The 13849-nt window shown below is 48.4% G+C and overlaps 1 protein-coding gene across 1 annotated transcript in view; it reads left to right on the top strand.

Annotated features, from left to right (window-relative positions):
* The window catches only part of ARID3B (AT rich interactive domain 3B (BRIGHT-like)), a 26577-nt gene extending 16688 nt beyond the window's left edge, over positions 1-9889 (top strand). The window contains 6 exon segments of the mRNA XM_010079412.1: positions 4355-4538; positions 5711-5970; positions 6188-6369; positions 6371-6446; positions 8762-8863; positions 9568-9889. Of these exon segments, the coding sequence (XP_010077714.1) occupies positions 4355-4538; positions 5711-5970; positions 6188-6369; positions 6371-6446; positions 8762-8863; positions 9568-9722 (959 nt within the window). The 3' untranslated portion in view covers positions 9723-9889.
* Positions 9890-13849: the final 3960 nt, after the last annotated feature.

The following is a 13849-nucleotide window of genomic DNA, read 5'->3' as shown; positions in this document are numbered from 1 at the left end:
TGGGCAGGGGATCTCCATTGTGGAGGACTCACAAAGCCAAGCAAACCCCTGAAAAATGAGAGGGAACCTATTTTCTGTGGTTTGTCTAAGAACAGTCTTAGGGACAGTTTTCCTTGTTTAGCATCAGTCTACATCTTCAGATTTAGACCTGACTCTGAAGTCTGGCTAAGAGAGGATGAAGAACAGGAGAAGAGCCCACCTTGGGCAGTGTACTTGGATGGGTGAGGAAGATGCTGGTCCAAAGCTTTGTTCCCTTTCAAGAAGTGGAAGAGCTAGGCCCCAGCATGGAGTGAGGGGCTGTTGTTGCAGCGCAGCGGAGCCTGCGTGTGCTGATAGCACAGCCGATGGCCCTTCCCCAGATACTGGTTCATTGCCAGTAGATGTAAAAACAGTCATTCAAAGATCTTCTGAGGTTTACAGCTTCCTCAGTCCCTTCTGTAAATTGCTCTTGAAGGATGGAAATCAAACAGTTGCTCCTTCTGCCTCTCCAGGGCAGGGGACATAGGGGACATTCAAGCTGATCCACATGAGCCCTTTAGGCTTCTGTTACGTCTGCCCGAAACAGAAGAGGCTTTTGAACCCGGGGGAAACAGCTTGGCAGAGGGGGCTGCTTATTTCCCTTGAAGGACAGAGATGTTTACAGCTACAGTCAGGCTTCCTCCAGGGAAACTCTTTATTCCAGAAGTCTGAATCGTAGTTACAGCTGTCTTTCCTTTCAGAAAACCAGGAGCCCATGGCCTATGGGATGGTTCCTCTTTCCCCTTCCACAGTTTACCTGCCTTAGAGTTTGTCTTCCTGAGGTCTCCCATGCTCGTCAACTATGCATCATCCCTTTTTCAGTGGAAACAGACTCCTTGCATCCTCCCCTTTGGCTGTTTCCTTGCAGGAATGGCCTGTACTTACATAGCTGGGGTTATACTAAAAGGAAGAAAAGTAATTTACCAGGAAAACTAGGAGAGGAGCCAGTCATCTTCCTCGCTCTCTTCTTGAGTTGGGCAAGGCTTCCGGCTCTTTACAAGCACAGTACATACAGCATTTCTGTGAGCCAGCAGAATAGAGAGGCTTGAAAGTACAGTAAAATGAGTTTGCCATCAAAAGGCAACAAGTCTTATGCTGTGCCCCCGGCTGCTGACCTTTCCCTCTGGAATTCTCCCCTCTGACCTCCGGATCATTAATCCTGATGCTGCCAGATGACAGTAATCCATCATGGCCCCTGACAAGCCTTGCAGCCGCCTGTGAAAGGATCCGCTTCGGCTTCAGCATCCAATCGTCCCATGATACTCGTTTTTCAGCCTTTCCTGTTTGAGTGCCGGGGGTTTCCAATAAAGACTTTATCGCCTTGCTTTGGAGAGGGGCTGGGGGAGGAGAGGGCTCCCAGAGCAGCCTTTCCCTGCTTCTCGCCTCTTTTGCAGTCAGATCCTATGAAATAAGCAGAGCCCTGGCTTGCTCTGAAAAGTATAGTTCATTTACCAGATCCAAAACCCAAATCACTCTCTGCTGGGGCTGAGGGATCTTACTTGGAGTGGTACAATGAAAAAGAGCAGAAGGAAAATGATTGCATCTCCATTCTCAAGTGGTAGAAGGATGGAAGTAGTTTTGTCCCTGCTGGAAAGTTTCTCAGCCTGCATAAAGAAATTTCATGGGGGCTATAGGTTTTAGCTTAGTTTATAAAGCTAGTAATTAAATTTCAGGGCACTTTGGTCTATGGGTCTTGTTTAAAAGCAAACTTCAGGAAGGGAAGGTGTCAAAGGGGTAGTAACATGAGGCGGGGAGGTCAGATGTGATTGCTGTTCCTACTCCAGCTATGAGCGGGCTCCCTGGAAATAATATTTAAGCCTTTATTTCCCACTCATGCGGATAATGTTTGTCACTTTCACAGGAGCATTTGGATAAATATACTTGTGTACCTTTTCAAATGCTGAGATGGGAGAAGCTAGAGAAGAGTAAATGATAAATGAGTAAAGGATAAATGCAGTATATTAAAAAGGGGATATTTCCTCAGCTTCTGTATTAGCGGCTTGTTTGCCTGAGGAGTCTTATCGCTGACCCTTCCCTTTCACTCTCCATCTGGTCACTGTCCGAGGAGAGCTGGATGATAGTCCCTTCTGGACAAGTTAATGCTATTCCCTAAATTGGATTGGGGAAAAGTGGGTGGCTTTGAGCAGAGCTGGGTTGCTGGAGGAGTGGGGGAGAGGGGAGCGAAGGCTTTGCTAGAAACATGGTGCCACTTAGGACACCCTGGCTTTCCTTGCTGCTGCGGCAGAAATGCCCAACCAAGAGGTGTTTTGGGGTGGAAAAAACCACCCTGGCTGTTCCTAGAGACCTCTGAGATAAATATTTCCCTGATGTTCATTTGGAGCAGGCTGGGTGTGACTCTGGTTACTGTGGCTCAGGTGATGAATGATAACTTAAGGCTGGTAACATGATTACTCCCGGCCCTTCCTGTGTCTGAAATGATGCTGGTAGTGTGCTCTTAATCTTTGCAATAACATGCCGAGACAAAATGGTGGCTGAGGAAAAGCTGAAGCAAATTGAGGATTGCATTTACACAGGCTGGCTTTTTGGGAGGGTCTAGCAGCCGGCTGGGATGGATGGAGCTGCAGTGCATTTAAACAGTTTGGAAATGTCTCTATCTCTGCTCCCTGAGGGAATTGTCTCTGAAATGCAGGAAGAGGATCTGATGCAGTTTGTGAAATTACTGCTTTGTGGGCTTCTCTGTTGTGGGCAAGGAAGGGGTTGTTTAGACAAGGCAAGGAAAGGAGGATATGATAGATATAAAATGCCGGAGCATGCAGACCAAGTCTGATCAGGTTGCTCTTTGCGTTTTCTTACAGTTGAAGAGCTAGTTACTTGGTGAAATTGAAGGCAGCCCTTTTAAAGCTGAAGAAGTTTACTTTTTCTACCCAACATCTCATTAACCTGTGGGAATTGGTGCCGTGAGCTAATGCATAACAGGCTTCAAAAAGAAAAGAGAGGAAAAAAAAGAAATTACACTTACATGTATAATGAGGACATCTGCAGAGCTGAGCTGAACTCCTTTTGACTAAACGGAATAAAACCCATTTATAAGGGCCATAAACTGCTCTGCTCCGGGGCATTAAGTGAGTCGCTGGCTGATGAGCAGTGGCAGAAGTCTCCCCTGTGGGCTGGGTATTCCATAATTGTCCATTACAGAGCTTTGCAGGCTTTCCTGTAAAGGCTGGCGCTGACCATTGTGGCAGACAGGATACTGACCTCAGATGGACAGCTCTTTGATCCAGGACGGTATTTCCTATGTGAAAGAAAAGGTTTGCCATATCAGCATTTTTCCCCCACTCTTCCTCTCCTTGCCTAAATCTCATTAGTTTGACCTTTTCATGCTTTATCACTTTAAGGTGCTGCTAAAAGGGTACTATCAGGTTAAAAATCAGATTTTCTTCTCTCTGTTAACCCCCAAGATGACCAAAACTGATGAGAAAGGATGGAGCTATTTCCCTGTTTTCCCTGTCTATCCTCGCAAGGATTGAGCAGGACCTTGGTTTGGGCTCCAAAAAGTGTTTGGATGCCTGGTGCTTCTTGGAGCAGCAGTGAGGATGCCTGGCTTTGCAGTACCTGATGCTCTGTTACATTGCTCGTTTGTTCACCTCCACCATCAACATGATTTCTCTCACTTTCTTGCAAGAAGTCACAGCTCCAGCAGCTGGGCTGCGGTTGCTGCCAAGGCACACGTGTGGCCTCATCGGTGTGTCATTTGGGAACGTGTTCAGGGAAAAGGAGTGGGAGGGTGGAAATGCTTTGTGAGAGCAGAAGCTGGAGCAAAATGTTACACACGTGCTTGCGAGGGAGGATGGGGTAAATGTATGTGGGGGGAGGGAGATGCTCTCAAGTGTCACGTACCCTTTTCTGCAGTACAGGATAGCAAATCCTGGGGAGTGAGGGAGCCGAATCCCAATGTAGGAGTAGCTCGAGTCGCCTGGCTGCTCAGCCCCTTCCTGAGCACAAGCAATACAGATTTTTATCTGAAATTGCCTTGGGAGCTCATAAAAAACGATTCCTCTGTGCTGCTCCCTCAGCCCTAGGATTGAATAGTCCCTACTTCCCCTCTTTCTATTTTAGAAGTTGCTCTTAGCTGCAGGTTATTATTTGTCTGATAATTGCTTTTGCCTACAGGAAAGGAGTTTTCATGAAAAGGATGTGCCATGTAGCTACACTTCTCTGGCTCATTTACTTGCCCATCGAGAGGCCTCAAGTCAGGCTACGAATAGAGTTGCCTGAGTTTCCTATTAGAAGGAAGATCGATAGCCCCAACCTGCTGGTTTTCTCGGCCTCATTTTCTCTCTGACTCTGCGTTTCCTTCCCTGCTGTTTCCCTGCAGGAACTCCCATCAATCGGATCCCCATCATGGCAAAGCAGATCCTGGATCTTTACATGCTCTACAAGCTGGTGACTGAGAAAGGAGGGCTGGTGGAAATCATCAACAAGAAGATCTGGCGAGAGATCACCAAAGGCCTTAACCTGCCCACCTCCATCACCAGTGCCGCCTTCACGCTCCGAACCCAGTGAGTCCGGAAGGTCTAACGGCACAGATGTGAATGCAGAGTGGGGATCGGGGAGGGCAAAATGAGAAAAATAGAGAGACTAAATTCTACTCTGTGGCCAGGGAGGAGCTGATGAATCGCTTTATTTATCCCTCCCGCCCCAGGCTTGCAGTTTTTCCTTTCTGTTCCTGCTCTCCTTTCTGATTCTTCCTGACCTCATTCCCCTTCCATCCCTATGATCCCAGCACTAATATGCCATCGCCCTGTTCGCTGTGCTCTGTGCCTCCTTCCATCCTGTGCCTTTCTTGCCTCTTCAGAGCTTAAATTCCTTGGGGCAAGGAGGGTCTTGCTCTGTCTCTGAAGAGCGCTTGGCACAGCGAGGAGGGAGGGAAGGGGGCCTCCTGATTTGTAGGCATCAAGTATGAACTTGATCGTTTAATGTCTGTTATCACTACTGAGTTGTGGAAACTTGCATTTAGCACCTCCTTGCTGTGAGAATTGCTTTTCTGACCCACAGTACCTCACATTGATAAGGCATGGAAAAAAAAAGTAGAATAAGCAGAGGAAGAATGGTGAAAGTAAACCTACTGTAAAATGTAAGCAACAGGGCGAGGCTGTGCTTTAGTGACTTGAGCATGGAAGGCTGGCCTCTGGGAATCCATGCCCAGCTCTTCTGCAGACTCAGTTTTCTTGGAAGTTATTAGAGCCCCGAGTCCTAGAGAGGGACGCTTCTTGCCATTTCTGCAGCCTTTGGCACAAACAGGCTGTCTCCTGCAAACGTGTGTGCCAGAGTTCAGCAAAAGCAGTAGGGTTTGGTGCTGCCCAATACAAACGACTTGGACAAGGGTAATTCCTCAACCTTCTTTGCATGAAGTGTTATGGTCCAAGTTCTTAATTCTTATAATTTTAGATGGTATCCCAGTTGTAAAGGAATTCTGGATTATTCTTTTCTGCCCACGTGGGTGTAGTAGTAACTATGTGCTTCCCTATAAACACTGAGTGAACTCAGTTTCTTTGAGAGAGCTGTGCTGCTCAATGCATATCAAACCAAGTGCAGCAGTGCTCATGATATGCAAGTACTCCAGATCTCAGTCTGAAAGTCTTCCTGAATGCAATGCTTGTTGCTGTACCCTATAATTTCATGTTCTGTTGAGAAACCTACTTGTGTTTCCCTGTGGTCGCCTCTCTCCCAGGTATATGAAGTACCTATATGCCTACGAATGCGAGAAGAAATCCCTCAGTTCTCCTGCGGAGCTTCAGGCTGCCATCGATGGCAACAGGCGGGAAGGCAGGCGGCCCAGCTACAGCTCCTCCCTGTTCAGCTACTCACCCACCACCACGGGGCCTCCTTCTCTCCTGTCTCCCCCAAAGATCCGCTTCCCCATCATCGGCGTTGCGCCAGGCAGCGGGACCAGCAATCCTCGGGTGTCTCCAGCAGCAGCTGTCAGGAAAGGTCAGCTACCTGCAGCAGAGAGGGGCAGCTGGGTTAAGAGGTTCAGGCACTGAAAAGCAGTTATTTTTCCATTTTATCCACCCAAACTACTTTGGACTTGAGAGCTGTGGCACTTGGGTGGCTCAGGGTTTGCAGAATATTCTGCCTGCAATGCAAAGCTTTGCATGTTTGCTTTAGGAGGGGCTGCAGGAGGGACTAAGTGACTCTCCTTTTCCAGGTGACGGTGTGCCCTTGACTGTGTCTATGCCAAATCGTATTGCTGTGCCAGTGACCTTGGCTAGCCAGCAGGCAAGTGTGGCAGCAAGAACAGCCACCCTGGAGCAGCTGAGGGAGAGACTGGAGTCAGGAGAGCCTCCAGAAAAGAAAGTCTCGCGGATGACGGAGGAGGAGCAGCGGCTTTTTTAGCCAGGCTCTTCAGCGCAACCTGTTCAGCGTGACACGGCAGATCCCCATGAAGATCAAAATCAATGGCAAGGGTAAGCAGCATCTCTAGATACACCAAAGATCTTTGCAGACTGCAGCAGGGAAGGAACTGCTCCCAATCTAGGATGTCAGACACCTCTTTACACACAGGGTCGATTATTTCTCTGGGCACCATGCAGAGGTCACTGTTAAAATGGAGCACAAAAACTGCAAAGCTAAACTGTGGTAATATTTTGTTAGGTTTTACTGCAGCTTTTTTTATTCTGTACTTCTTGATGCATGCGGCAGGTGCTCAGCTTTCCCCTGCCCTGCTCTCATCTGAGCCTTCTGCCAGTGTTGTGCTCCAGGGAATGATTTTCTATCCTTTCCTGGTCAAGGAACCCTTTTAATTGATCATGAAGGTAACAGCTTTTTTCCCTATGAGTAGCAGACTGCAGGAGATGCCCAGCTTTTAGGAATCCTTTGTCAGGTGTGATGAGGAGGCCACAAAGACCTGTGTATCTGCAGGGGGCCCTGTGCATCCCAGGGTCAGGTGATTTCTACCAACATCTGCTGCAACCCTCTGCACAGCCTCCAGGCAAAGAACTCCTGGCAAGGCTGGGTTAGAAGGTCACATATAAGCAGCATTCATGGCCTGGGAAATGCACTCCTGAAATGCTTTGTTAAAAGGGGAGTCACCCGGTAAAGGTCACATTGTCAGAATCAATATTGTTATATAGCGGCTTCAAAAGTTGATTAAGTGCCGTGGCTCCCTTACCTGTCCTGGGGGCTGCACTTCACCGGACAGCAAAGCCTCAGAAAATTTCAGTCCCAACAGCTGCTTCCTCCAGACCTTTTGATCCATTAAAATTAAAGGTCTCAGCCCCCCTATTAATTGTACATTTGGATGTAGGCACAAGGCCAGGCAAGTTTGGCATGGCTCAGAAGAAAGGGAAGAGTTCTTTGTGAGGCCTTTGCTAGCAATGCTGGTAAAAGCTTTATTGAGATGCTTTGCCAGAAATATATACGGCAAAGGGTCAAAGCAGGTTCCTCTTTGAACCAGTACTAGTTTCCTGCATTGTTAAATGGGATTGGGACTTCACAAGGACAGCTCTGCATCCACTTAAATTTCACCTTTACATCAAAACAAAACTAAAATACTGATTAAAAAGGAATACAAATTTTAACAAGTAATGTTCATTCCCTGTCATCTCACTTTATTTTTTGTTTTCTCTCCACCCTGAACTTCCTAAATCAAAATGCTAGGAACAATTTTAGTCTCTGCAAATAGTAACAGGCGGAGGGCTGAGCCCTGAGGATTCAATGATACTGTTCCCACCTTTGTTAGCTGTCTGTGGGCAGGTCTGTCCTGTCTTTCATGCCCTAATTTTTCCAATTGCAAAATTAAAATTCTGTTATGCTTTGTGAAGTGTTTTGAGAGGTGCTTTTGAAAAGCACCTCATGAGCTTATCATAGCTTGATAGCAATGTGTAGGTTAAAAGTTAACAGTGTCCGTAGCGTTCTTTACAGGGACAGTGGTGTTGCTGTCCTAGCAGACTTGAAAGGAGCTAAAGCCATGCATTTTACATGCAATGGCAGAGCCTGAGCAGACTGTCTGCATAATCACACGCTGTTTTAACAGCCCAGTGCCCCAAAACCAACACTGGGGGGAGCTGGTAGCCGTGAGACGGCTGTGCAAACTGTAAGTGTGCATTCATGAGCGCAGAGAAGCAATCCTGCAACACAGGCTGGGTTGTTTAGGTTGGAGGTTCAGTGCTGTCCGGGAGAGTTTTGACGTTCAGCTCCCTGTAAATATTGGTGCAAATTGAACACTTGCTCTGCATTGATGCTTCCAGAGCTGCCCATCAGGGCTTAGAAAGGACTCTCCAGGCCTGAGGACACAGCAAAAAAACAGATTTCATGCACGCCAAGCATGGTGTTCCTGGGTTTGAGTCCTGGGTGCCGTGTCCCCTCCCTCCAGTGGCCACCAGAGCTGCTGCAGGCTGAGCCCTTCGCAGGTGTCATGGCAACTCCCTGAGAACCTGTCACCCCTCCGCCCCCGGGGAGAGAGGACTGTCTGTAGACCCAGTCCAGCTGATTTAAATACAGCCTTGTTGTGTGGGCTGGCAGCTTTTTCTTTGGAGGGGATGTTAATTTGGGGAGATATTCACAAACGACAGTGGGGTCCCAGCCTATCCTTAGCTCACACTGCAGCATTTAAACACCTTTGTGGACTTATCTTACACTAGGACTGGAAGCGGACGTGGTGTGGGGATTTCCTCCCCAAAGAGGAGGCAAAAGGAGGGCTGTGTACCGCTTTGATCACCTTGGGATAGTGCAGGAAACAGGATAGTTACTTTCTAACTCTGCATCTCTTCTTTCTTGAAAGAAGATAAACCAGACTCGGCGGCAGCAGCAGCACTGAATTTGTCACCTAACGGCATCGGGAGTATTAACATGTCGGTGGAGATTAACGGCACAATTTATGCTGGTGAGAAAGAACCGCTCCTGGGGATGGGCAGAGAGCCAGGCCGGTAGTGGAGTGGGTGGTGTGCTCCCAGGGGCCGGGCTGTGCCAAAGCACGATGCACACAACCTGTCTGGCTTAAAAACTTCAGTAGGAGGTGATTTCTGTTCTTTCTTTTGGTCCCAGGCAGTCAAGATGAATGCCCTTTCCTTTTGGTGGTGTTGGTGGTTGTTAGAAGTCCTTTCCCTTAGATTTTTAAAAATACTATGAAAGTGTTTGCAAGGAGGAGTATTATCCCTCTTCTCCTGCTGAGGAGCGGCTTTACTCGGCCTCTCCTCACGCATCTCTGGGAAGCATGAATTGCTGTTGTCCCCTGTGCTCTGCTAAAGCCATGTCACTTCAGGTCACATGCATGTGTCCTTGGACAAAGCCCAAACAATGCAATGAAATTTGCTTCTCTCCTCCAAGAGTGTTGAAGCCCTTTGGGATCTTTGTTTTCTGTAAGCACAACATCCCTGTGACAGAAGCTGCCAGAGCAAGTCCTGGGGGATCCCTTTGTATATCCTGGTCATCACTGACCTTCTGATGTGTCTTCAAGCCTGCTTGTCTTGCACTGAGCCGCTTTCTGTTGGGATGAGATCTCTGGGGCTGGATAGACTGCCCTGTCCTTCTCAGCCGTGCCACCCCGTAGTCCCAGTAACCCTTTCGTTACCTCTCTGTGCCTTGCAGGAGTGCTCTTTGCCCAGAAGCCAGTCGTCCATCTCATTGCAGGCTCCAGCACCCAAAGTTCCTGCAGCAGCAGCAGCAGCTCCCACTGCTCTCCCAGCCCTACCTCATCCCGGGGAACCCCCAGTGCAGAGCCCTCCACCAGCTGGTCTCTCTGATGGATGGCTGAGCCTGCTGTCTCTCACACTGGCCCCTGGCAGCTCTCCCTCTCCGCTCTCGGCAGGGAGCAAGCCAGGAAGGAGTCGCACAGATTATACCTCATCTCAAGGAACCTGCTTTTGTGGTTGGCCAACGGCAAGATGATGATGATGATGCTGAAAACCTTTCCATGCCAGCGAGTTTTTTCTTCATCATCTGTTTGTCCAGCCTTTTTCTTTGTTCTCCCCTTTCTTCCTCCCTTTTGCTTTTTGTTTTCTTCCTCCTCCTCCCAGAGTTTGCTGTGTTCCTGTTGGGGGGTGGGATATGGAGGGGGAGGCATGCCTGGCGTTTTTCAATCAGGGATCGTCTCTAGGAGCTGCAGGTTGAGAGATGGCTGAGACGTCACCAAGGCAGGTGGAAAGAGCTGGAGTTGGGGCAGGGAAACTTGGTTCTTCCCGAACCGGTAGCCACAAGGACTCTTCCCACAAAACAACTCTGTGTATTGACAATCCTAAGAACCGGCGGAGTGCCTCGCCCCTGTCCTCCCGTGGCTTGTGCTGCAGAAGGCCAAGCAGAGCAGGCAAGCTTCCTCGCTTTTCTTCTTCAGGCTCTGTCGTGGTCCGGTGTTCATTTTTCCTCCTGTAGAACACATGCTCTTGGCTTGTGAGCCTCCTTCCGCCTCTCTGAGGTCTTGGCAAGAGGGGAAGGACTTTCTCACTGCTACATTTGACCCATAGACACATAAAAAAAACCTCTCAATCAGCTGCTTTGTTCTCCTGGCTGGTGCTGGCCTCTCCCCTACTGTTGCCTTCTTCAGGTTTTCAGACAAGTTTTAAATGCCCTTCACCTTGTTTCTCACCCCTTGAGGAACTCACTCCACTGATATTTACCCCAACAGCCTGAACTTACCATGGCTTGGTTGATCCTCGGCTGCCTTGACACCAAAGGACTGTCATTGAGGTTGATCCAGGCTTCCTGGAGTGACTTCCTTCTCGTGAGGTGTCTTTCAGCAGCTCCTGGAAGCTCTCCGCATCCATGCCCTGTGAAAAGAGAAGGGGATATTTGAAATGTAAATCACTGGGGCTGTGGGGTGTGTGTGGGTATCGCGGTTAACGCTCCACACACGGCTTTTTGTTGGTCTCTGAACAAGCCTACAGGTGCCCAGTCCCCTTCAAACTGTATGTGAGCAAAAAGAAAGTGGTTTGCTCTCCTGAGTAAGACCTTCTGCTCTCCTGGGTGGAAGCAGTGAAAAGGAAACAAAGCCCTTCCTTACTGTTGCCCCTCAAACCTCCAGTTGAAAGCAAGCGAAGGCTGCCCATGGCTCTCCCGTGTTAGGAGAGCCTTAGTGACTCCATGAGCTCAGCTCCTGCTCAGGTGGCCCTGTTCTGTCCTCTCTGCTGGCCTTTCCCACATGTGCTTTCCCCAGCCTGGAAAGTCCAAGCACCAGCCATCCTGCCCTGGTGACGTCCTTCCCATCCTCCAAGCCCAAGTCAGGTTTTTTTGAGCAGATGAAATACCTCAGATATGTACTTGTTGTTGGGGGTTTTTTTTGTTTGTTTTGGGTTGGTTTTTTTAACCTCTTCAGGAAGTGTTGGCATATCTTATTGCTTGTTTTTTATATGTGGTTTTGCTGACATTGTGTTTTATTATTTTTAATTTTTAATTGTATCACCAAAGACAGAAAGAAAAAAAAAAAGCTGAGTGAAGGAGCAGTGGCTTCCCCGTTCTTTAGGCTAGCAGGAGACAAGCTGAACAGCATCATCACAGGACACACAAATGACCCGGGAGGACAGGTAGAGGTAGGAAAAGAGGGCGAGAGCGACTGCTGATTTAGAAAGTCTGTCCTTCATGTTGGACACAAGGGTGTCTCCAAAGTCCCTACTAGTTTTCCAAGGATCTGTCTTTACCTTTAGTAAAGCTACTTAGTGCAGCTGGGAGATGACAGCGCTGCTTATGCTGCAGATTGTCCAGGCCTCATGCAGGAAAGTGGTTCCTGTTATACTGCTGAAAAGAGCGTGGCTTTGTGAACCCCCAGGCCAGATACCAGCAGAGGAAAAGCCCCATCAGCAGCCTGAGGATGGGGCTTAAAAATGTACATAGAAAACAAAATGAATCATCTTTCCTTTAAACCCTGGAATTTCAGGTTCTCCTTTTACATCACCCAGCATGACTCAGCTGCGCTGCTGCTCTGTCCTTGAGAACCAAGAGCTCGTGTCAGCCTCTGAGCTGTGAGAGGCTCTGTGCTCTCTGGAGTCATCCTGCTGCCCGGCATCCTGAGGGCTTGGTGGGAGGAAGAAGGAAAGTAGCCGAGAGTGCACATGTCCTGAGGTAGATGCTGCTCTGCGATGTCCCAGCTCCGGGTGATTTTAGCTGGAGTGACGATGGCACGGGGAAGCCATGCTGCTCTTTGGCTGCAGGGCGGTTGCTGGGCGGATGGATCCCGCAGGCCTCCACGGCATTTCATCATCCTCATGGACTTGGAGAGGATTGTCCAGACTCTGGGGCTCATTCAGATTGGGTTTTTTTCCCTTTGTTGTTTTCTTTTGGTTGTTTGGTGGTGTTTGTTTTTTTTAATTTGGGGGTGGGTTTGGGGGCTGTTTCCTATGAGTGGGACTGGGGGACTTTTTGCTTTTCCTTATGCTTTCTTCTCTGGTCCTGGGGAGCAGAGGTTAGTAATGGGTGGGTTTGCTTATGTATCACATGCTAACATTGTGTTTTCTTGCACAGAAAGGCACTCGAATCACTGAACTGCTAAACAGCTTTTGACACTACTAGAGTATTAATGTTTATAAGCTTTACACAACTAGACTGGAACTAGACAGGGACTAACAGATTGTTTTGTATCCAATTCAGGGAAAGAATCAAGTCGGGATGTGTAACAGATACCTCAGTAAAAAAATAAGCTGCGACAATAAACTGGTCCTTTCTCAGTACACGATGACAAGGACCAGCCATTCAGACTGTGAAGAGTAACCCTTGCCCTAAGCCTGGCTTTGATACTGGCGGTTGGCTTAATGCATGTTTCGCTGAGCTCCAGATCTCCTACTGAGCTGCTGGGCTTTGGGGACAGGGTTATGGAAACCAGCAGCAGAGACGGGGCGGAGGAGCTGGGAGCAGGGGAAGGCTGCGAGGGTGGTGGATTTCCCCCCCTGCTTCTTCCCCGCTCTGCTTCATTTCACTTGACCGTGTTCGATTGTATAGTACTCAGGGGTTTTGATACTGCGGGTAGGACTGTTCCTCGCGTGAAGTGCTCCGCTTTGCAGTGTGGCAAATACTCGAAAACTCCAGACCAGCAAAGGTTTCGCAGCAAGGAGCCAAAAAAAAAGAAAAAAAAAAAAAAAAAGCAGCCCCCAGCTTGCTTCCATGCAGCCTTGATGTTTTAGGGGGAGATTTGCCACCTGGGTTCAATGCCCAGCTGGGTGGGGAGGGAGGGGGGAACCAAACCAAGACCAGCTTGTCCTCTTCCAGCAGATCCCAGCTTATGCTGGGAAGGCACAAAGATTTCAAGCTGGGAAAGGGGGAGGCTGTGTGCCTGCTCGGCTCCCAGAGCGAATGTGAACATGTCACACCCAAGTCCTTTTGGCCGCTGCATGTGTGTGTGCGTGCTCCAAACATATTCAGATCAGATGTTTTCACCGAACACCTGCAGCAGCCTTGCTACTAGTTTTCTTACCTATTTAAAAAAAATTAAAAATAAAATAAATAAAAAAATGTGGTAGCCTAGGCGGTGGATAAATACCTCAAGGTCTCCTTCCAACAAGTGTCTGTATATGTTGTTGTTGGGTTTTTTCTATCTTACATGTTATCTGAATGTTTATATTCCAATAAACTTCTACCTCTTCACACAGTGACCCCGCATGCCTGATTTGTGGCTGTGCCCTTTTGCTAAATAGTGAATTAGAGTTTTCCCAGCCCCTTCCTCATCCTGAGAAAGTATTCCTGGAGGCTGGGTCAGCCTAGATGAGGTCTGTGTCCTTGCAGGTCTTTATGCTCCTGGTTTGTACCTTTGTGGGGAGAACTCTTCACGAAAGGACATCTAATGCTTCCCAACACTTTTGCTGTTTGCACAGCACCTGCTGTTGTTTTTACAGCCATTGAACCAGTTGGGCAGTTGGAGAGGAACTGGTTTCCAGCCCTTTTCCTACCA

This window comes from Pterocles gutturalis, unplaced genomic scaffold (assembly GCF_000699245.1).
Source record: "Pterocles gutturalis isolate BGI_N339 unplaced genomic scaffold, ASM69924v1 scaffold3669, whole genome shotgun sequence".
NCBI lineage: Eukaryota > Metazoa > Chordata > Aves > Pterocliformes > Pteroclidae > Pterocles > Pterocles gutturalis.
The sequence above is the reverse complement of the archived record's forward strand: the minus strand, read 5'-3'. Positions and strand labels throughout refer to the sequence as shown.